The following is a 21,187-nucleotide window of genomic DNA, read 5'->3' as shown; positions in this document are numbered from 1 at the left end:
TATTTTATTTTATTTATTTTATTTTATTTTCCTAGTATAGCATTTAATTTTGTATTGTTCTTGGTATGGCCTGAGCCAGAGGAGTCACTCTGGCATACAGTTGTTATAGAAGGGATGTACAGTCTTACCCGGTTTTCCTCCTGGACCTAGACTCAAACTTGTTGTTTAACTCTGCATTATCTGTATGTACATACTGGGGCTAAAATATTCATTAAAAATAGGTTTCTAGATCCAAGTGGAGATGATAGCCTTTTTCTTTCAAGCAGTAGGCATCCAGCAACAGCTGAACCCAATGACACATTTTAAGAATGCAGAGAATGTAAGGTTTAAAGTTTCTTAATCCACTGAACTTTACGGTTTTGAAGATCTTGTGTGGTTTTTGTCAGCCAGCAGAGGACCACTGAAAATCTTCTCCTTCATGAAAAGCAGTGTAGATGTTTCAGGTGCTGATACAGGCGTGGTTTCATATGGTAGTATTCACACATACGTGAACATATAATACTTCCAAGACTACTGAGGGATCATGGCTCTTAGGAGTGCTGCTGTGAGACCTTATAGCATTTCTGATGGACAGTTCAGTTAGTTTAATATGCACTATCTCAGTCTTACAAATTCTTCTGTTGATCAGAAAACTTTGGTGTTCTTTCTTAGCCTGAAGTTCACGCTTAATCTTAGTAAAGTAAAAAAAAAAATTTGCTTACTGTGAAGGGAAACGGTATTTCTTCACTAAATTAATTTGACATTGATTTCTCTGAAGATAATTCGGTCCCATGGATGATGAAAACCTAAGTTTTCCACGTGGTTTCTAATTGTTGAGTAAGCCTCTTTTTATTAAGTCATTTATGATACAATTTTTCCAAGCTGTGTAGGTGTCTGATTACTTTGAGGTTTATTCTATCATCAATATGTTAAATCACTGATGGTTTGTTGTTTTTTTTTTGGTTTTTTTTTTTAATTTTAAGAATTTTATTTCTCTTGGTGATTTTCTGCACATTCCCAGTCAGGATTTAGTCCTGTTTTATTATAAATGCTTCCAGAGAAACACCCAGCTCTGTGGTTCCCAATAACTTTCTGAAAGGATGATCAATAACCTTGTGTTTGTGTGTTTGTGTCTTTGTGCACGTGCACCTTTTCTCACTACTAATGGAAGTGTATTTTTATTAAATGTTTAGATGTGTCGCTTGTTGAGACATGTTTCTGGAACTGAGCCCCTTGAGATTACTTGCATACATGCAGAAGATACTTTTCAGGTCACTGGCCCACAGGTATGCATGGCTTTTATCTGTCCACTTCTACTGGACATAAATAAGTAAAAATTACTTGTATTAATTTTTTGGAGACCTAATGTTGAACTGTTCAAGCAGCTCTAAGAAGGAGTTACACTTTAATGTTGGGTGGTGGCTAAAACAATGCACAAGCCTGCAAATGTCAGATGAGTACACACTACAAAGACATAACAGTAGCAGTTGAATTTTGTGTTTTGCCTGTGAAGGCATTTGTGAATTCGTGTGCAACACTATTTATTAGGACTTAGAATAGAACATATTTTGTTCTCTGTCCAGATAATTTCCGCTGCAGAAACGCTGGCATTACATCCATCTAGCAAGATTGCAAAAGAAAATCTTGAGGTGTTCTGTGAGGCCTGGGAATCTCAACTGAGTGACATGTCTATGTTGTTAAGAGAAATCAATGATGTGTTTGAAGGAAGAAGAGGTAAGAATGCTAGGTACAAACAGAAAAATGTAGTTTTCAAAACATGTAGTCTAAGAATTTTAAGTGTGATTTAAGAAACATGTTTTCTTAAGAGAAGAGTGCAGTAAACAGTCCCACATCCCCTATAGCAATGTGTAATCTAGATGGCAATACACAAATATATTGTTTTTGTGTAGATGTCAAATTAGGGTACTTACTGGTATTTTTTCAAAGAAAAACAGGCAAAAATGTAAAGGCCTGATTTGTGTTAAATTAGGTATGTTTAACTTTCTACACTGTGGTTAGTTCCAGCAAAATCAAATGGAACAGTTCAAACGACTAAAAAATACTCAACATAGCTCTTTGCCAGCGGTGTCCAAATATTAGGGGTGTAGGGCTTTCATCCCACCTTTTGGTTTGTCTAGGACATGTCAGTTCATGACAATCAAGATATAACTTGAATTGTGTGACATGTTTAATTAATTTCTTGTATTTCTGGAAAATTTGTGTATACGTATATATTCTATACTGTCAGCTTGCCTTGTATTCCCTTCACAATGTAGTGAATGTAGTTATTTGATTTTTAAACTGCTGTCCTTTCTCCTGGATGGAATCTCTGACGACTTTGCACAATCTTGGGATATTTTCTCTGGTTGGTAAGTTTATTGGTATTTGTACAACATGTGAAGAAAACCTTGGAATCTTAAGAAAAAAGTTCTGTGTTTACTTTTAGCATAGGATAATTTACCTTAAAAATGGAAGCCATTTGTTTTTCATTTTTATCTAATATAATTTTTTATTTTTAATGATGTCTTTAATGTAGCCTGTCTTACTTCTTGTGGCTACGTGTTTGTTTCAGTCTTTAAGGTATAATTGCATACAGGTAGAATGTTATATATAATAATACTGAATGTCTTGTATTTTTGAGAAAATCACTCAGGTTTAAAAGTTTGGATTTAGTGAAATACAGGGACTTCTTTGTTTTTATCTAAGATACAGAAAAAGTAAATCCTTATTCAGGTTAGATGACACTTTATCAATTTCATCTTGCTATTAACGTGAGACCTTTTTTCATTTTTAGAGTTTATTTTGTCAGTTTAACTTTCTGTACTTGACCAGGTTTTTGTGTAACCAGTTCTTTTCTGCCAGCTTTGTTGGGAGGACAGTAAACAAGCAACCCCAGGGCAGTAATGTCTTAAACTGTTGCTGCTGGTTGCTAGATGAGTGTGTGTCTGAGCCTGTAGACTTGTAGATTGAAATTCTGGGTGGGTTTACCATATTTGTGAGTAGCGCAGATTATTGGGAATTTGAGGCATTTGAGAAATAAATGATTTTTATCCTACTTGTTCTTCCACCTTGGTCTAGAGTGCCATATAAAGATGTGTAGCAATCAGAAATCTGTTTGTGGGCCTTTTAAGTTTTCAGTGGTTTTTATTTGTTTTGGGAGCCAAGAACATACTGACTTTCTTTAAAACAACATTGAATTTTATATAATACAACTTAAAACATGGTATTACTCTAATATTAATGTGTCACAACACATTTGGAATTTGCAAGGCTGATGATGCAGTTCTCTGATACTTTTCCCATTCATGCAATGGTCTAGTAGGGTTGAAAGATAACCTTTTTATAGATGTATAGGTATGTGTGTGTATGCATATATATATATTACTATTTTAAAATAAAAGGAAGAGAACCATGCAGCCACAGCAAAGCATATACTTGGCTCTTGAAACAAATAGTTCTTGAAGTGTTGGGGCAGATTCCCAGCCTCACCTGTAGTTAGTAACTTTATCTTCTCTTGTGGCTGTTGACAGCAGAGAACAGACATTTCCCACAAGTTGTAGTTTCCAGTTTCTTTAAAGCATCATTTCATAAGACAACCCAATGTCATTGCTTGAAGGAGAGAGGAGAATGGGTAGGTGTTGCTGAGCATGTTAGAGGCTATGGCATGTGTGGGCCTGGGTGCAGTGAAGTCTTACCTTCTCCTGTTTGACACAGCCAGATGAGTGTCTTCTTGTTAGTGTCTCTCATTTCCTCGGTCAGTCCCTCAGCATAGAGTGTTCTGATACCACCACTGGTAAGATAGTAGGTGTAACTTGTATTCTTCATATGGCCTTGGATGCATTAGGTCTTGTATTACCAAAATGACACTTAAGAAATCATGTATCCATTTTTCTTGTCTCATCGCCCAGCCTAGTAAGGGACTTCCCTCTGAATCTGGATTGTTTCATATTAACTGACAGTTATCTCCTTAGAAAGAATTTGGTTTCCTATATCCACCCTTCTTCAGTTTTCCTCTGTATTGTGGGCTAATCTTTGTTTGCTTGTTTCCTCTTGTTGGACTTCAGAGTGACACTTGTCAAAAAAAAACCCCCAAAAACCAACCAAAAAAATCCCTCACACAAATATCCCCATCTGTTTGCTCACAGAAAATGCCCTAAAGTTACCTTGCCACTTTAAACAGTTTTTGTCTTCTAGAAAACACAACTGATGACTGGTTTTATTCTTCTTGTAACTCATGATACTTGTCTTAATATTGAGATTGGTAAAAATGTCTTTATTTTACGGACTGAAATGTAACAAGTGCTTTATTCCTTGTAGAACTGTGATTGTGTGTAACAAAAGATAGAATTACAGTAAGAAGGTATATATTTTTTTTTTTCTTCTCAGTTTAAAAACTTGTATTTTTGTACTACTGATTTAAATGTTTGGCTTTGTTAGAGAGTAAAGAATACAGAGGCCGAAATTGAATGGTGACTAAATGTGCTGGACACATCAAATAAAAGAAGCATTTTTCTGATTACACTAGATTCACATTGTTTATACTAGTTTATTTTTGCAAGTAATTGAATAACTCCTTATCTAGTGTATCTTTCATATCGGCAAATGAGGTATTCCTCATGCTGAGGTTCAAAACTCACATGGATAGAGAGACAGATTTAGCTTGGAATTGAAGCAATATTATACTCCATTTTAAGATAATCGCACTGATCATGCCCACCTTGAAGTGGTCTTGTCTTGGGAAGGGATGTGCACGCACAGGTAGGTGTAGGGGAGGTTGATGAGGACACCACAGCCGAGTAACCCTCACGTACATTTTTGAAAACGTCTGTGTGCTATTTGGAACTATACAGCGAGGTAGAGTTGGACTTCCTTTGCTTAATCCTGAACCACTTCTTAATCCAACAGTGAGGAGGCCCGTTCTGCACCATGTTGGTGTTTGAAATGTTGCGTGGCTGGTGTGGGCTGAGGAAACTGCAGGGCTCTCTGGAGGTGGCTCCTCTCAGCTGGGAGGTTTGTTCTCCACTGACCATGCAGACAGCTGGGAGTTACAAGTTTAGGTTAGATACTTAATTTTGAGGCTCTTGCATTTTGAGATGAATCACCAAATACAAATACAGTTCATTGATCCAATCTGCCAGGAGTCAGACAACCTCTTTTTTTCCTTCCAGCTTTTTGATTTCAGCATGTTGGGGAAGAAGGGGAAGAATATGAATAATGCCCTGCTGGCTTCCTTGTAACTTGGTCAGAAGTGAGAGAATGGTTTATGGAGATAACTTCCTTTTCTGCCCTCCTCTTTTGTTTTGCCCACTTGATTTGAGAGGAGTTCAGTGACCAGGAGGACTGGGGAGGACCGTAGGTGATGAATACAGGATACAGATCAGAATTTCAGAATTTAGAAATTAGAGCTCTAGAAAGAAAGGTGAAGCAGGGATGCAGCCATCCTACTCCCATATAAGAAGTGAGATCAAAAGCAGGATTTAGAAGTTGAAATAGAGACATTTTGGAGGGAAAAACATGGCTGGAACTACTAGAAAGCAGAAAATTGGAAGACAAAGAGGATGAAATAATAAAAAATAATTTTAAATGAAAAAATAAGAAAGAAAAAATGTTAGAGAAAACACATTAGGAAAAACAAAGGCAGACTGGAATAAATAAAAAGAAGAGCACAATATGGCAAAAGGTCTTTTGTTGTTATACCCAAGATCAGACTGAAAAACTAAGGAAATTAAATACTTGAAAAAATACATACATGTATTCTGTTAATGGAATCAAATATAAATTCTGTGATCATACTGATATAATTAAGTATTTTCTGATGAAGTAAGAACATCTCTAGCCTGAGTTGATCTGTGCTTTTGAAAGGTCTAGTATCTGTGGGTCCAGTGAGGTAGCTTTTTTTGTGGGGGTGGTTGTTTTTGTTTTGTTTTAAATGTTCCAAGAAACAAATAGTGAAATAGAAGCAAAAGCTCACCTTTCTGAATATGGTGAGCAACTAAACCTTGCAGAGCTAAATAATGGTAATTGCTTGAAGAGCAAAACCAATTTTTTTATTATTACTATTTCTGTTTTCCACCTCTATCCATTTGGTTCCCATAATTTTGAATGCCCACCCGGTGTGTGCGAGTATCAGTCTGCATTTGTATTCCATTTGTTATGTCAAAACTTTTGATGTTTGAACTTTTTTTTTTTAACATGGTACAACAGGTTTTTACATAGCACCAAGGAGATCTTTTATGTTACAGCATTTTAAACTTAAAAGTTAACTTTTGTTCTTGGTATGTCTTACATGCTTTCTTACATGCCCTTTAGCTGTTGTAAATCATTTCTTATAATTTATCAGTCTTTAGTAAGAAACCTTGCCTGGATGTGTGTTTGGGCAATTAGTATCTGAATAACTGAATTCTGAAAAAAATAGGCAGCTTGTGCCCTGGTTCATCTTTCACAAAACTGGATAGGAGAAGGAAGAGGTGATCTTAGAAAGGAAAAATTCAGCTTTTCATACTTCTCAAGAGGGCTGAGGGACACTTGTCAATATACTGAAATTTGCTTTTTAGGCATCAGTTGCCTAGACATGGAGCTCATGATCTTTCTGTGGTGTCAGGAGATAAAGAGCATACTTTCAAAAAATCATGAGTGCACAAATGTGCTCAGGACTCAGAATAGAATTTCTTTAGGAGCTGAAACAAGAGGAGGAAATAGCAATTGTAGGGGGGGTTTGGTGCTTGTCCTTTGTCTGTCCAGATGCATCATCTCTTTGCAAACCTGGTACCGATATCCATTGTAGTAGCCTTTTGTTTCTTCAAGTAAAATCAATTTATTTCATTTTATTTTTACTTTCTTTTCTATTTTATTTAGCAGACTTTCCTCTCCTGAATCTATTTTAATAAATAAAAGTCTTCATAGATAATTAAGTCTTCCAGTAACTGGAGCTCTAATCCTGGGCTGTTAGCCCAGGCACTTTTTTCTCTCGCTGATAAACTCTTTATAAAGTGAAAACACCTAAAAGGATTTTTTTTTCCTCTCCCATTTGTTTTGCTCAGACTTGGAATATCTTAGGCTCCTACTCTAGAACTTCTTTCTTTATAAAATACAGTGCACATGGGATAGGTATAGTGCAGTACAACATGAGGGTTTTATTTGCATTACTTAGCAAAACCTGCCTAGGTATTTCTCACTAGTGGCATTGCTGTCTCCCAAGTTTTATACCATCCAACCCATGCCAAGAAAAGCCGTTACATGGAACTACCATTGTATGTTCTGTACTTGGCAACTAAATGAGTGCATGTAGTGATAACTGCTCAGTCATTGGAGAGTTTCTTTACTCGCCTGTGGATTGCATACAGGGGACTAGAAATCTTACTGAGGGAAACTGTTCAGAGGAGCTTTCTTAACAGCCAGTTGCCAAGAGCTAAAATCTGAACTGTTCTTGGTTTGTCTCTCTCTGGGAGCACGAACAGAGAGGTAATCCTCTGCAATATTCAAGGAGGAGGAATTACAGGTAAGTAACTTGCTTTTATAGTACTGTAACTTAAGGAAAGATGAAATGCAAGGCATGTGATCCTATTGATTAAAATCTGCATATAAATTTTGGTGTAAATGTGTGTGTTCTTCATAGGAGAGAAGCGTGTCTACCTATCACTGCCCAGACCAGGGGTGAGTTGCTTTTGGGATTTTGTTGTATTTACTTTGTATCTGCTCTTAATTAATTGACTTCTTCCTGTGTTGCACCTTGATGAAGACATAGCAATATCTTGGTAACACGCATTCTGACTGGATGGCTGACAGTAAAATATCAAACTTTGTCAGTTTATTAAATGAATAGCAAACAAACTGAAAACTTGGATAACTTAACTACATAATATGCTCTTTTAATCACTTTGTACATGACCTTTAATTCCTATTCATTAATAGGACATTTATTACCATGTACTTGACTGTCATGCTATATAATAAAAAATGCATTGTTAAAACAGTGAGAATACACTGCAACATACTGAAAGTAAGTCTTGGTAAGCTGATTTTTTTAATGTTGTTGCCTGAGTTGACCTAGTTAGGACAAACGGACATGTTTGAGCCTATTGTAGGCTCTTCAAATGATGGATTCTTGTTTTCTTCTTTGATCTTAAATGTTTTTAATGCGGAGAAAAAAGCTACACCAAATGTCCAGGTTTAGTTGTGAGGTAATTAATATCTTTAGCTGACTATAACTGATACTGCATGATTTCTGAGAGCATCTGTGTGTTAGGAAACCTCCTAAACCTTGCTATTATAATGTAATCAGTCATTTGATTCACTTGCTACATGCTGTATCTTTTCATGGGTAGGAAAAAGGGGAAGAACGATCTCAGAAGGTACAGTAAGCTCTAGTTTGTTTCCTTCTTTCTCTCCTTGCTTTCTTTCCTTAGCCTGTAGTGTTGAGCAACACAAGACATGGACCAGTTAGAACGAGTCCAGAGGATGGCCATGAGGATGATCCGAGGGCTGGAGCACCTCTCCTATGAGGACAGGCTGAGAGAGTTGGGGCTGTTCAGCCTGGAGAAGAGAAGGCTCCAGGGAGATCTTATAATGGCCTTCCAATACCTGAAGGGGCTACAAGAAAGCTGGGGAGGGACTTTTTACAAGGGCAGGTAGTGATAGAACAAGGGGAAATGGCTCTAAACTGGAAGAGGGGAGGTTTAGATTAGATATTAGGAAGAAATTCTTTACTGTGAGGGTGGTCAGACACTGGAACAGGTTGCCCAGAGAATGTGGATGCCCCCTCCCTGGAAGTGTTCAAGGCCAGGTTGGACAAGGCTTTGAGCAACCTGGTCTGGTGGAAGGTGTCCCTGCTGATGGCAGGGGGGGTGGAAATAGAAGATCTTTAAGGCCCCTTCCAATACTAATCATTCTATGATTCTATGATTTGGGTGTGAAATGATTCCATGTCTCCTATTCTGCAGTTCTGTGACTTCAAACACAATGTGCTACTTCTGACCCTTAATGAAAAGAGAAAAGGTCATACATTTTAAATAAAATCTGCAGGTTTAAATAGAATATAATGTTAGTCTGAGTGAGCATGGGTGCCTTTTGCTTGTCTCACAGAACTAAATAGATTAATAGAAGTAGAATAGATTGGTTCAGTGACTTTTGATAGGCTTATTGTCCCTCACTGGTTTGACTAAGCTACACAGCCTCTGGACTTCAGCCAAAATTTAAAGAAAATATATTTGAAGTCAGATTTCCACTTGCTGATTCATATGCCTTTAAAAATATGTACTCAATAAATCTTTGTTCCTAGGATTTGAAGAGTTCTGCTTTGTTGTCATTTGAAAGGTTGCTGCCTTCTTTTGAATTTTGCAAGATGCATACATTTGTGGGAGTCATGATTAATAGACAGTTTGGAAGTAGACAGGAAATGTTGTTACTTCCATAAGACAATGGAGTTTGTTCACAGAGTAATTTATTTGCCTGACTGATGCACTAACCTTTGGAACTGCCTCTTTTCCCAGTGCTGTGACTCTTGGTACTGCCTCTTCTCTCCCTTCTGCCATCACAAAGATCTGCTGTGCCTGGCTAATGCCCATGCTGTCCCGGCACAGAAGTCACACTGTTCCTGTTGATCTAATTAGATTACATATTTTGTTACACCTGTTGATTTGTGACTGTGCTGTTTGCTGGTAATGAGTGGCATCCTAGACCATGTTATAGTTGAGGACAGAGCAGCAGTGATGATTCATGTCTGTGCTGAATGCACAGGTATGGTTTTTGCTTTAGTATTAGGTGTCAAATCATGTTTTAAAGGTGGAGTAACTGTTTGTCTGATTTTTAGCAATTCTTCTTTCAAATAGTGTGAGTGAACAACTAGAATGGAGAAAATCTGACAAACATTCTGGGATTTCTTTAGTTATTTGTGGACAGAAAATCTTACCTGTGCTAGAGTGCTGGTTTTCTTGAATACCTTTCACTCAGCAGCTTAAATATTTGCCGTACCTTGTAGCCCAAAGTTTATGTTTACATACAAATCTGCCGAGAGGGATATTCATGGACTCCACACACGATTCAATGTGAATTCTACTGGAGACCTTTATTATTGGTTACATGATCACTTATATACTCTTAAGCTGCTAACACACACACACACACAAACAACTCTTCATTGGCTATGAGCTACTGTTCACACGCCTGGTTACAATACTTGATTGGATAAATCCACCTGTTCATGAGGCATTCTTTTTACTTCTGGATAGTTAAAATAAGAAGCTTTCTTATCTTGTTTTTCTTGCGAATCATGTACTTTCTCACGAATCACGTTCTCTTGTATTTTCTCACTCAAAATCAGGGCTTAATTGCCCAAGGCTGAAGCCGCTTGCAGCTTGGGCTCTTAAAGCGCCAACACAAATCTAGTTTGGCTTTGTGTTCATTTTTTCTTTTAAGACTCTGCCTTAAAACCAGCATTTCTTGAATTGCATCTCTGATATGCAATATAGTCAAACTTAAATGACAATTAGGAGTATCAGTTCTTACACTTTTTGCTAAATCTTTCCATATAAGATCAGCATTTCTAATACATAGGCAGAATTACAGTGTCTAATCTGGGTAGACATTTATGAATGAGATCTCTTACGAGATTCAGAATATTTAAAAATTTTGGGATGTGAAAAAAGAAATGACATGAAAGCTAAACTAAGCAGCAGATTGCAGTAGGAACTTCAATAGTACTACTCTATTTTCGCTCAAACTTTTGAAGTGAGAGATGGAAACCACACCTGGAGCTTATTTCTGATGCTGTTCACAATGAATAGTGCTTTTTTCTTTCTTCCCTGCAGGCATTACTGAACTTAACTTGCCCAATTACTCCCACTAATGAACAGCAGCTCTTCTCAGATTCTCAGACAAGAATCTCAGCCCTGCACTGTTCCTATCCAGCCTCCTCCAGTGGCTCACACCTCTCCAAGTTACAACACCAAGTTTGCGCTTTCCATTCCTCTGCACTCCAGTGCAGTTTCTGCATGTGGACTCTGGCTCCCATGTCTGGTAGTTTTTGCTGTCTTTGCACAGCAACAGCACACGAAGTTAAAGCCAGGAACTGCTGCTCTCTGCATGCAAATTGATTTGAAACAAATAATATATTACTGTGTGTATATGTCATGCAGTTGGCAAGCTCTACCTTATCAGATATTCCACTCACATCAGTACCACTAATTATTATTTCATCAGAGCCAATATTTGGCTTGCAGCCAGACTGGTATTTTGGATGACTTAAATAAAAGAAGGAAACACATAAAAATATCAAAGTGTCAGTATTTGTTTCCAGCTACTTTAACAAAGTGACACAGAATAACGAGCTACATCATCACACCAGCATTTACATGGGTTGTCCCCTAGATCAGCTTGCTACCAGCTAAATCAACTGCCAAGTCCCTGTTAAATTAGTATCATCTTTTGACGGAAAAATCAGTGCAGTAGTACTTGATTAAGACTGTTTATTTAGTCCTAACTATTACTGAGGATTTAGAGGGTAAGGGGAAGAGATGGTACTGCATGAGGAAGCGGAGTCTGAGAACTCTGGAAATAGGTCTTTTCCTTCAAACTTTAGGGTGTCTGTAGGCACAGACCCTGTTTCCATGTGCCATTTCAGGAGGACAGACAGATCAGAACAGGTTCTCAGCTTCTACTGAGAAGTTTGTCTGAACCACTGGAACTCTCTTATGAAGTCTACTTCTGAGTATAAAGCCACCTCTTATGATTTGTTAGTAAAATGATTACTAATTCCTTTTATTTAAAAATATTATTTTTTTGTTTGAAACAGAAGCATAATGCAAATCTGAAAGCATTAAAGCCAGTCAAACTAGATACTGAGGTAAGATGCCATCATTTTAGTAAAAAAACTTCTTAATTTATTTTTCTCTTGTCTGAAGAATGTATTTTCAAATGATACAAATATGGTTAACATTTACAGGAGCAGGCAAAAATTGCAAAACTTGGATTAGAATTGCATCTGCTCACATCTGATGTGGATTCTGAGACAGAGAAATGGGAGGATCAGGAGAATGAGATTGTGCAACATGGACAAGGCATGTCAAGTATGGCCTACTCCATGTATTTATTTACCAGGTAATGACACTGTATGTACCATGTTTGGTGGAAAGAGCAGCATTAACAGTGTTTATAAGAAATAAGACAATTTCATTTTCAGAGTATAATAATTGGGACACATTCAGAAAGGAGCTTTAATTTCTATCCTTACGCTTTATAAATTCTTGTAAACTTTTGAGCTGTTTAATAATAAAATAAGGGGGTTTTTTAAAGTGCTAAACATGTGTTTTGTCACAGAACAGTTATTTAAATATATCTTGGGTATGGAAAACATTTTAAGAAGCATGTTCATAAATACTTTGAAAATTAAGGGAATTAAAACACAGGTATATAACTGTAGATTAGAATTACTGATCTTTGCTGTACTGAAAGGTGTTCTTCTGAAACTTGCCCATGTGATATCAGCTTTCTTACTTGAAGAATTTGGTTGGTTTTTTGTTTTTTTTTTTTTTTTTTTTTTAATAGGAGTTGAGATTTTTTTGTACCTTCTAGTCCAATAATACTCGGCATGCTAGAGACATGGATTTCTGTCCTTGTTCAGCTGATGAGAACAGAACCATTGCTAATTTCCCAATAGTGCTCTAGCCACTGAGGTGTTTATATAATATTCTGAAATGCAGTTCCTGTAGTAAGTTATTGTTGTGCATAGTATCTTCTAAAAGAGTGATATTTTTCAGTTCATTAGTGTGAATGGGGGTGAGAGAGAGATATAAATTGTGCAAGTAGCTGGCAAAATAACCTGCAGTCTATCCATGGCATATATTTTTGTTTTTGTTGGTTCCCACAGAGGAGAAGGTCTTCTGAAAACCACTCAAGATTTATTTCATCAAGCAGAGGTAATATATTTTTAACAAAACAGGAGTTAGGCATGCTGGGTGAAGAACAAATTGGAACTTAACTCTCTGATTCCTTACACATAAGTCCAGTGTAACATGACTGGCAACTGTAGTTTTTGTATTTTTAACAAAACAGGAGTTAGGCATGCTGAGTGAAGAACAAATTGAAACTTAACTCTCTGATTCCTTACACATAAGTACAGTGTAACATGACTGGCAACTGTAGTTTTTAAGCAGCGAACTCTGGTATGTACTTTCTGAAAGGAAACATTTCAGTATTCTTTTAAAATATTCAGTAGTAGCTTAAGACAGCATTCATTAAATGGGCAGATTCCAGTTAGGAGTAGGAATTATGGCAAATATAGTGGACTTCACTGTGTTAATGGTATTCATTGTGTCACTTAGCTCAGTCCCTGATAGTGTTAATGGATACTCCATCCTAGTCTGAGCAGCAGTATTTTCATAGGAAAGAAAGAAGATGTCAAAATTTGAATAATACAAACCAAAGACAAGGTGCCAAGTGAAGGAGTGTGGCATGACATGGTTTAGTGGTGGACTTGGCAGTGCTGGGTTAATGGTTGGACTTGATGGTCTTAAAGGTCTTTTCCAACTTAAACAATTTTAGGATTCTATGATATTTCCCAGATACACGGCTGTGTTTAACAGGAGACTGGCTACCTTTCTCAGGACAGCAAACATGGCAGGTGTCATCTACCCACAAAACTCGTCAGCTGCTACAGTGCAAAAAATAATTGGGAGTCAGATTTTTTTATATGTAAAAGGAAAGCCTTTCAACTTTGCTTATCTGGGAGAACAGCAATTTGCAGGGCAGCTTTTTATTTCAGAAGTCCAGGCAAACTGCTGACTTGTTAATTATAAATGTATACAACTATCACAAATATCTCCTGCTACCTTTTTACTTTGTAGCACACTATTTATTAAAACAACAAGGAAAAAGAGCCTCATCTTTCATTGTGGTTCATTTTGTTACGTGCTTCCTCCCACTTTCAGATTTTTGCTACGGAGGGCACAAAGCTTGCTTCAGCTCTTCATGCCTTCTCTGATCAGGTGATGTATGACCTCTAACACAGCCATTCAGCTTATGACAGTAGTGATACTGCTTAAAAGCTGGTTGTGTTGTCTCCATTGACTTAATATTTGAGTCTTTAACACAGAGTGGTTTTGTCTTCCTGAAACACATTTCAGGTACACAATGATGACAAACCTTTGCTTCTGTTGGAGGCTGAAAAACTGATCTCTATGTGCAAGCAGCTCCAGATAACAGCTAAAACTTCTGTTCAGGGTAAAAGTGCTACATTTACAAAGGTAAGGTAAAAACTATATATATTCCTGAAAGACCTAACTTGTTTTGAAATACAGTAACTTACTAATTTATACTCCTGTTAAAATCTGAAATAGTTCATGACAGCTGAACTTCTTGGATTGACCGAAGACCATAAAAAATAATAAGTACAAAATTTATGCTGTTGTGCAAGCATTGTTCTGCTACAAAATATGTCATTGTTGCTGTTCCTTATGTAGAAGAGGAATTTACTTCAACTTCAAATACTGTCTTGCACTTAATGTATTTTGAGAAGCTGATCTGCAAAGTATAGAGGAAGAACAGTAAGAACTGTACCTCTTGCTGAAAATGTTTTGCATATTGGGACATCCCTCACTGATAACTGTAATCCAAGCCATGTACTGCACTGTCTTGTCTCAGGAGGGGATTTTCTTCAGCACAGGTGCTACTGTTTCCTAGCCTTTTTGTTTTTTCCCCCACTACTGGAGAATGGTTTCAATGACCTGACCCCCCCCTCATTCATGCTGAGTTTTGATAGGAAGCAAAATATGGTACACTGGCACCCAGCACACATGGAAGCCCTGCCAGTGGACAGCTTGGATATTTTTACAGGCTTATACTAATGTTTTCTTTAGGGAGCATGGATATCTAAGTTTTGTATAACTGGCCCAGTGGCCACAGACGTATCATTGATATTAATGTTTTAAGGAACAGTTTTTCTACCCCTAGTTTATCAACTTTAGAGTCTAAGAAGCAGTAAAATAAGTAATAGGATTTTTTTCCTTCCTATTACTAAAAATACTGAAATTATCGTTTGGGTTTTGGATTTCACTGTTAGTGAAAGAGTTTACAGAAATATTTCCCAAGACAATGATGTTCCTGGACTGCTCTTAAAAAAAATAAAAAATAAAAAAAAAAAGATGGAAAGGTAGGCTTCCACTGCTTTATATTGCTTTTTACAGCTGAGAACTTTTTTCAAAGAATTTCTTTCAACAGCTCCCTCAACTTACCCACTAAAGAGAGCATTTATCATGCTGCAACTGAGAATTTTCAGCTCAATAACGAGATGAAGTAATACCGTATATGATAGTACTGTAATCCACTAGAACTTCATTCAGAGAAATAAGAACTGTAATTAAGCATACCTCACTGAGAAAGGACTTCAGTGATCAAATTTGTATTTCCACCACTGTTAATAGTTAGTTGCACTGTTGTTATTGATGCTTAACATAGCAAATTCCAAACCCCCAAAGACTCTATTACTGAAATACATGCTTGCTTCTCAGTAGATAGGTACACTACCCTAGACTGCCCAGTTTATTCTGATATTATTCATATTTGTTAAAATTAAATGTGTATGCAGCTGCCACAAAAGTTTCAGCGTTGTTACCGTGGTAAGTAGATCTGCAAACCTTTGTGGGGAATAGTCAGGCTTTTTGAAGAGCTTCAAGTATCCCTGAGCAGCAATATGATCAATGTGAGAAAGATCATTTCTGTGCATCTGGATGTTTGTTTCCAGTGAGCTGTGGTGTAGTAAGATAGGGTCTGGCGGCCGGAAGATATCGGGCTGTACGGAAAGGTAAGACACCCCCCCTCTCTCTGCTAGTAGCCAATAGCACTTAGCCTGTGAGGGACTGAAACTGTCTAGAGCATCCAAGCCACTCAAAACCACACTGAGCACCTCAGGGGTACTGCTTGGTTTGTTTTACACTCTAGCTGCACTAAATGGGAACTTCAGTCTGTTCATAGTGATGTGTCACTATATAGTGATAATAGCCTAACAAATTAATGTTTGTCGAGGGCCCAGACTTGTGACCTGCGCTGAGTGTTAGACTTGATGCATAAACTCAAATGCCTTAAGATTTAGCTAACTTTTACTGTAACTCCTATCGAGATAAGGCTTGCATGATGCATGGTTTTCTAAATCACGCTGACAGGACGTAAAGCAAAAGGGAAAGCATGAAGAATTGTGATGAATGATAATTAGATGCTAAGAGCTCCTTTCCAAGACTTATATTACTGTTTAATATTGTATTTTTAGTTTCTCCTCCTGGGATGTGTGGTGTTCCCTTCACCTTCCTAGCTCAAGTCTTGGGTTAACAGAAGGGATGTTGTTGCTTTACATGTACTATATAGAGAAACTCAAAAAAGTTAGGCAAAACCTTTTGATTAGAAGCGATTTATGAAGGACAAGTATTACCTGTTCAATCTTGAAATAATTATAATCTCATGCATTAAACAATTGCCTCATAAAAGTAATGAGTGGTCTTCCTCTCCTGTAACTGTCTTGTTTAGGTTGATGCATGCATTCTGAAAACAAGGAACATGATGACTCTCTTATGCCAACTTCTTCCACTTTGCTGCAAATTACTGAGAAAGGTGAGTACTTGGTTCATCTAAAGTATTTTAGAGTTCTTTAGGTGGTTTTTTTTTTGTTTGCTTGGGGGTTTTTTGTTTGTTTTTAAGAAATCTTTTTTTTTTAATACAGAATAAAGCAGGAAATGGCTGTCTTAAAGCTGCTCCACCGTGGAGAGAAGACAGAATACAAACTGGTACAAATACACACACTCCAGAAAGGAGAGCAGAGACATTTGGCATCAAGTCTTTAGAAAATCATGTAACAAACATGACGTTTTTAGAGAGCAAGTAATTATAGCACTTAGAAATGCAGGAACTCCCCTTTGAAAATAACACTTGCTGAATTTTCAATATTGCTTTCATTTGTGGAAAGTCAAATCAGGTTAATTTGAATTAAAACTGATGACCTTTGTCACATCTAATAGATGTCCCATTACTTAGCAATTACAACACCAACTAGTCTAATCATTATATATTTTTATAATGTGAATGCCTTTCCTATGCTCACTATTGATACCAGTTTTGTAATTAATGCTTATGAATGTCTTAATGGATGTTTCAACCCAAAGATGCTGCTAATAGACATTTTATATAAAGAACCTTGTGCTGCATATGCTCTATGTAACACTACTGTTCGAAGTCTGTAAACTCATCTCTGGCCTATGTCAATCTATGTATTTGATAAAGCAGAATCAGGAATATAGTCTGAAAGGCTGTGGCCTAAAGCACTGAAATATTATCTTAGTTACGAGTTGTACCTGCAATGAAGTAGTTCTAGGAAAAAAAAAAAAATGCTCTTTCAATAGCTGTACCACTGAATTTTAATCTTGTTGACATGATTCATATTTCCAAAAGTGTATTTCTAAGTGATTAGTACTCTTGACTCAACCCCTTTTTTTTCACTATCTTTATTTGTAGATGGCACAGTTGTTTCTTCCTTTTTTGTTAAAACTTACGGAGCAGAATTTAAATTGCATGTAGAACCACTGAAGTATTATGTAGACTTTACATTATACCATTTAAAACTGAAGAAAATAGATACTGATTGTGACAAACTTCTGTACAAAGGGCATTATTTGACTTCAGGATACTATGAAAACATAACTTGGTGTGAAATACATATTTTCAATTTTATCTGCTCTTTGTACATAAGCTTCTGTTTTGGTTTTTTTTTTTCCTGTATTTTTATTTTCAATTTACCTTTGTCAAATTCCAAAATGAAGTGATAGCTAAATCTCATTATTTCTCTGTATGTGTTATGCTTGCACTGAGCAGAAGCGAAGCTGCCTGTGGAACATAAATACTCTCCAACATACCATTCTGTGCTTATTTTAAAACTTGTAGTGCTAGAATTGAGATAAAGACAAAGCAAACTTTAATATACAAGCTATTTGAACTGTTTTATTCTTGCATGAATCAAGTGTTTAAGTAAGTTCCACTTTTAAAAACAGCCACTAGGCCTTTCAATACCATGAAAGTTACAGTGTACAATCAAAGTGACTTATTTAGTATCCAATACAGATGAAGCTGTATAATTAAGTTCATGAAGAAGAATTAAGACGTTTCAACAAAACTTCCTCATATTCCTTCTGTGTCAGAAGTCCTTGAGTTATACTCTTGCTTTCTTCAAATTTGGGTAGAACAACTGCAATGTATCCCTCAGTTGAAGGCTAAAAAGCAAGACTGAAGTTAGTAGTGAAATAAAAGTTAAACAATAAAGAGCAAAAAAGTTTCTTACCTTTTCTTGCAGAATAGCTGGATTGCTAAGAATGTTTTCATTCACTTCTATCAGTCGCCCTCGTATACAACTGCAAGTGTGTTAAGTTTCAGTAAAAGTGCATGGTTTGTCAAGGTAAGAAAAAAAAAAAGGGGGGGGGGGAAACCCCTTACCTATAAATGGTGTATTCCTCTCCATCTGATGAAGATATCCTGCACAGAGGAGCAAGTTCTGTTAAAAACTGAGCTCCCTGCATTTGAGGGGGAGAAAAAAAGTAAATTTTATATATATAAAAATAAAAACATACACACACACTTTTAATTACACAGGGCTTTTAAAAGCATTACCATCAGCAACACAAGAAGTTTGTAAACTTCAGAACAAGTAAAGAAGTGTGATAGTAACAGGTCACTGATAGTAACAGGTCATTGCAAATTACATAGCTGTGCTTCCCTACAGAAGGGAACATGACAGCTTAGTTATGTGCACAGATTAGAAGCTTGTAAGAGCTTAAAAACTCAGTCATAATTAAGTTTCTTGTAGAATTGTAATTTAAACAGATTAAAATCAGCAAAGAGAGGAGAAAAACAGCACAGCTGACTTTAATATAACCAGGTTAAACTACACACACTTGAGAACCCACCATGAAACACACTGAACTAGCCCATCTACTCTGAGGTCTGTTTCACAAAAACAGCAGTCACTAAATTCTTGGCATTTTGTTGGAAACGGAGTTTTATCTATGAGGGCATATTTAAGTCCCTCTGTGTTCTATGAAAAAGTGACTAAAAGTGACTGTTAGCCTTGGTTTGAGCAACACTGGGAACCACTGGTGCTGCAGAAGCACTGTAAGGCCCCAGGTGGCACACTGAGACAGGCATCTCTTGAGAAAGTCTAAAGTCTTTAACTGCAGAAGGGCTGTTTTAAAATAAAATGCCAAGGTATATTGATAAGTTTCTATCCTAGAAAGGACAGAAAGTCTCAGGCAGTGTGAGATTAAAATGAAAACTAACCAAATCAAAAAGCCATACCCTTTTTGACTTCCCAGAGACCTTATTCTGGAGTCTGCTACAGTTGGCACTGATTTGGTAATTAATACTTTTAATAGTTTTTCCATTTTGAAGAAGAGGATGAGCTTCTGCCAAAGTGATGACACAGATTCTGCAACAAGAGGTATAATTATTACACTGTAGTTGTGAGAAGCCATGCTCTTACGTGCTCTAAAATGCTAGCAAGTTGTGAAAGCTGTTGTTTACTTTTCACTCTGTAAAGCACAACATTATTCCCTCTGTTTCAGGAAAGTTAAGCTGATAGTTCAGCTGCAGGATGGGCACCTACCAGGCCCAGGGAGAAAGGAAGGACAGAGAGGTCCAGGTGACAGCATGGGGGCTGAGTAGAATAACACAATTTAGAACACAATTTACCTGAGCTAATGAAGAAGAACAGAGGATAAGTGTTGGCTGTAGAGCAGAGATAAATTTTAGCTTCCCACTTACAAAAATGTCAGATACAGGATCAAATCAAACTCAGAAAAGTGAGGGCAACTTACTGGGCCTCTGCTGTACCAAAATGAATGAAGATTGCATTCTGACCTAAAGCAGCCCCCACAGAAGGTGCTTTATTTTGAGGTACTAGATTGGATCATCAAACATGGTACACTTCTTAAACAGAACCACAGTTATTCAATAAGCTAGAGCTGTTCTGTCTGTTGTAGCCCATGGGAGCATACTTGTCTCGCCTGTCCTGATAGCTGAGGCAATCAAGCAAAGCACAGTGCTTTGTAGGAAAATGTAACACAAGGCAATGTTTCTCAGAACAGGTAAAGGCCGTTAGTAGTGAATACTTACAGCAGATGAATCCTTCAGTGATCTGGGCTTTAGATAACCTGCTGCTTGCATTTCATCTTTTTCTAAAGGAGGGCTGGTTTTTGTCATGAAACTGGAGAGTTTGAGACAAGCCCAGCTGTGGAGACCAGGCCTACCTTCATCCCTGGGTTAGAACCAGACTTAATGCACAAACATGGAAAGCCCAGAACTTGCCAATAAATGAACAGAGATGAAGCAATTCTGTTTAAGTGGAGTTTCAAGTCTAGAGCACAGATCAGAATTAACAGTGACTAGAGAAAACCACAGCACAGAACTAGATCTTTCCCTGTGGATCTCCCTCCACTGTCACATCTCTGCAAGTTCTTGCTGTGCAGCTGCCCGCAGGAGGGAGCTGGATCCTGGCAAATGCTTTCAGCATGCCCCAGCAGCTCAAAGGGACCTGAAAAGCTCCCTCCTCTTGGCCCCAGCCTCCTTCTCAGCGGAAGATGACAAATCATCTGTTTGAGCTGTCATCTATTAGAGCTGAGACCTAGCAAACCAAAAAATCAACGGAGAATTTTACACTGCTTAGAAATACCCAACTGAGCCATAGCCCCATAACATAATAATGGTAAAATACTTCACAGAGCATTTGTCTAAGCTGCTGCAGAAGCCAAGGGCCCTGGTATTTCAGAATTCAAAATAGCAAATGGACAAATGTTTATATTTTTATCTCCTTTCCTCTGTATCAAGAGGATTTAAACTGCTGTTTATATTAAACAGCTGTGACTAATAACTACAAATCATATTTAGTATTTAGTGCAAATGTGATGGTGTCCTTTCTTGCTGTTGCTGTCATACCTATTGTTCCCAGATACGCAGGTTTCTGTTTCCAAAGAACAAGAAAGGGAACTGCATAAAACAGCCCCAGCACTAAAGGCTGCAGTGAAGAGATGGTTCTGTGCTGTGCCAAGCACGCCCGTCCTGCTACTCTGAATTCATAACAGGCAACCCACTTGGAACAACAAACACCTCCTCTTCCCTCAAAACTGGCACTGCCAATTTCTGTGTGGACAGTAAAGTTCTGTTCTTCCCTCAGAGGCTGAAGACCCCA

General features: G+C 37.4%; 2 protein-coding genes across 2 annotated transcripts; one reads left to right on the top strand and one right to left on the bottom strand.

Moving 5' to 3' along the window:
- The first annotated feature begins 1,172 nt into the window (after positions 1 to 1,172).
- Positions 1,173 to 16,927, top strand: LOC104528627 (alpha-catulin). The gene is made up of 10 exons (XM_010172683.2): positions 1,173 to 1,265; positions 1,563 to 1,713; positions 7,595 to 7,632; positions 11,768 to 11,818; positions 11,918 to 12,072; positions 12,842 to 12,890; positions 13,902 to 13,958; positions 14,097 to 14,216; positions 16,489 to 16,572; positions 16,682 to 16,927. Exons 1-10 carry the CDS (start codon positions 1,173 to 1,175, stop codon positions 16,841 to 16,843), a joined length of 960 nt encoding a protein of 319 aa, XP_010170985.1. The 3' UTR covers positions 16,844 to 16,927.
- A 1,165-nt stretch (positions 16,928 to 18,092) lies between these two features.
- On the bottom strand, positions 18,093 to 19,429 carry ABITRAM (actin binding transcription modulator; the record flags this gene model as incomplete). Its single annotated transcript, XM_010172682.1, has 4 exons — positions 18,093 to 18,221; positions 18,290 to 18,359; positions 18,442 to 18,518; positions 19,300 to 19,429. Coding segments are annotated over 4 exons (406 nt in total), but the record flags the coding sequence as incomplete, so codon positions are not given.
- Positions 19,430 to 21,187: the final 1,758 nt, after the last annotated feature.

The sequence above is a fragment of the Antrostomus carolinensis genome, unplaced genomic scaffold (assembly GCF_000700745.2).
Source record: "Antrostomus carolinensis isolate BGI_N321 unplaced genomic scaffold, ASM70074v2 scaffold19847, whole genome shotgun sequence".
Lineage (NCBI taxonomy): Eukaryota > Metazoa > Chordata > Aves > Caprimulgiformes > Caprimulgidae > Antrostomus > Antrostomus carolinensis.
Note: the sequence above shows the minus strand (reverse complement) of the source record. Positions and strands in the feature narration are given on the sequence as shown.

What these genes read in the sequence shown, in the direction of transcription:
- LOC104528627 (XM_010172683.2), top strand. Translation starts at nt 1,173, where the DNA reads ATGTGTCGCTTGTTGAGACATGTTTCTGGAACTGAGCCCCTTGAGATT. An exon ending in TTCATGCCTTCTCTGATCAG is followed by an intron (nt 13,959 to 14,096) that starts GTGATGTATGAC and finishes AACACATTTCAG; the next exon opens with GTACACAATGATGACAAACC. An exon ending in GCTGCAAATTACTGAGAAAG is followed by an intron (nt 16,573 to 16,681) that starts GTGAGTACTTGG and finishes TTTTTAATACAG; the next exon opens with AATAAAGCAGGAAATGGCTG.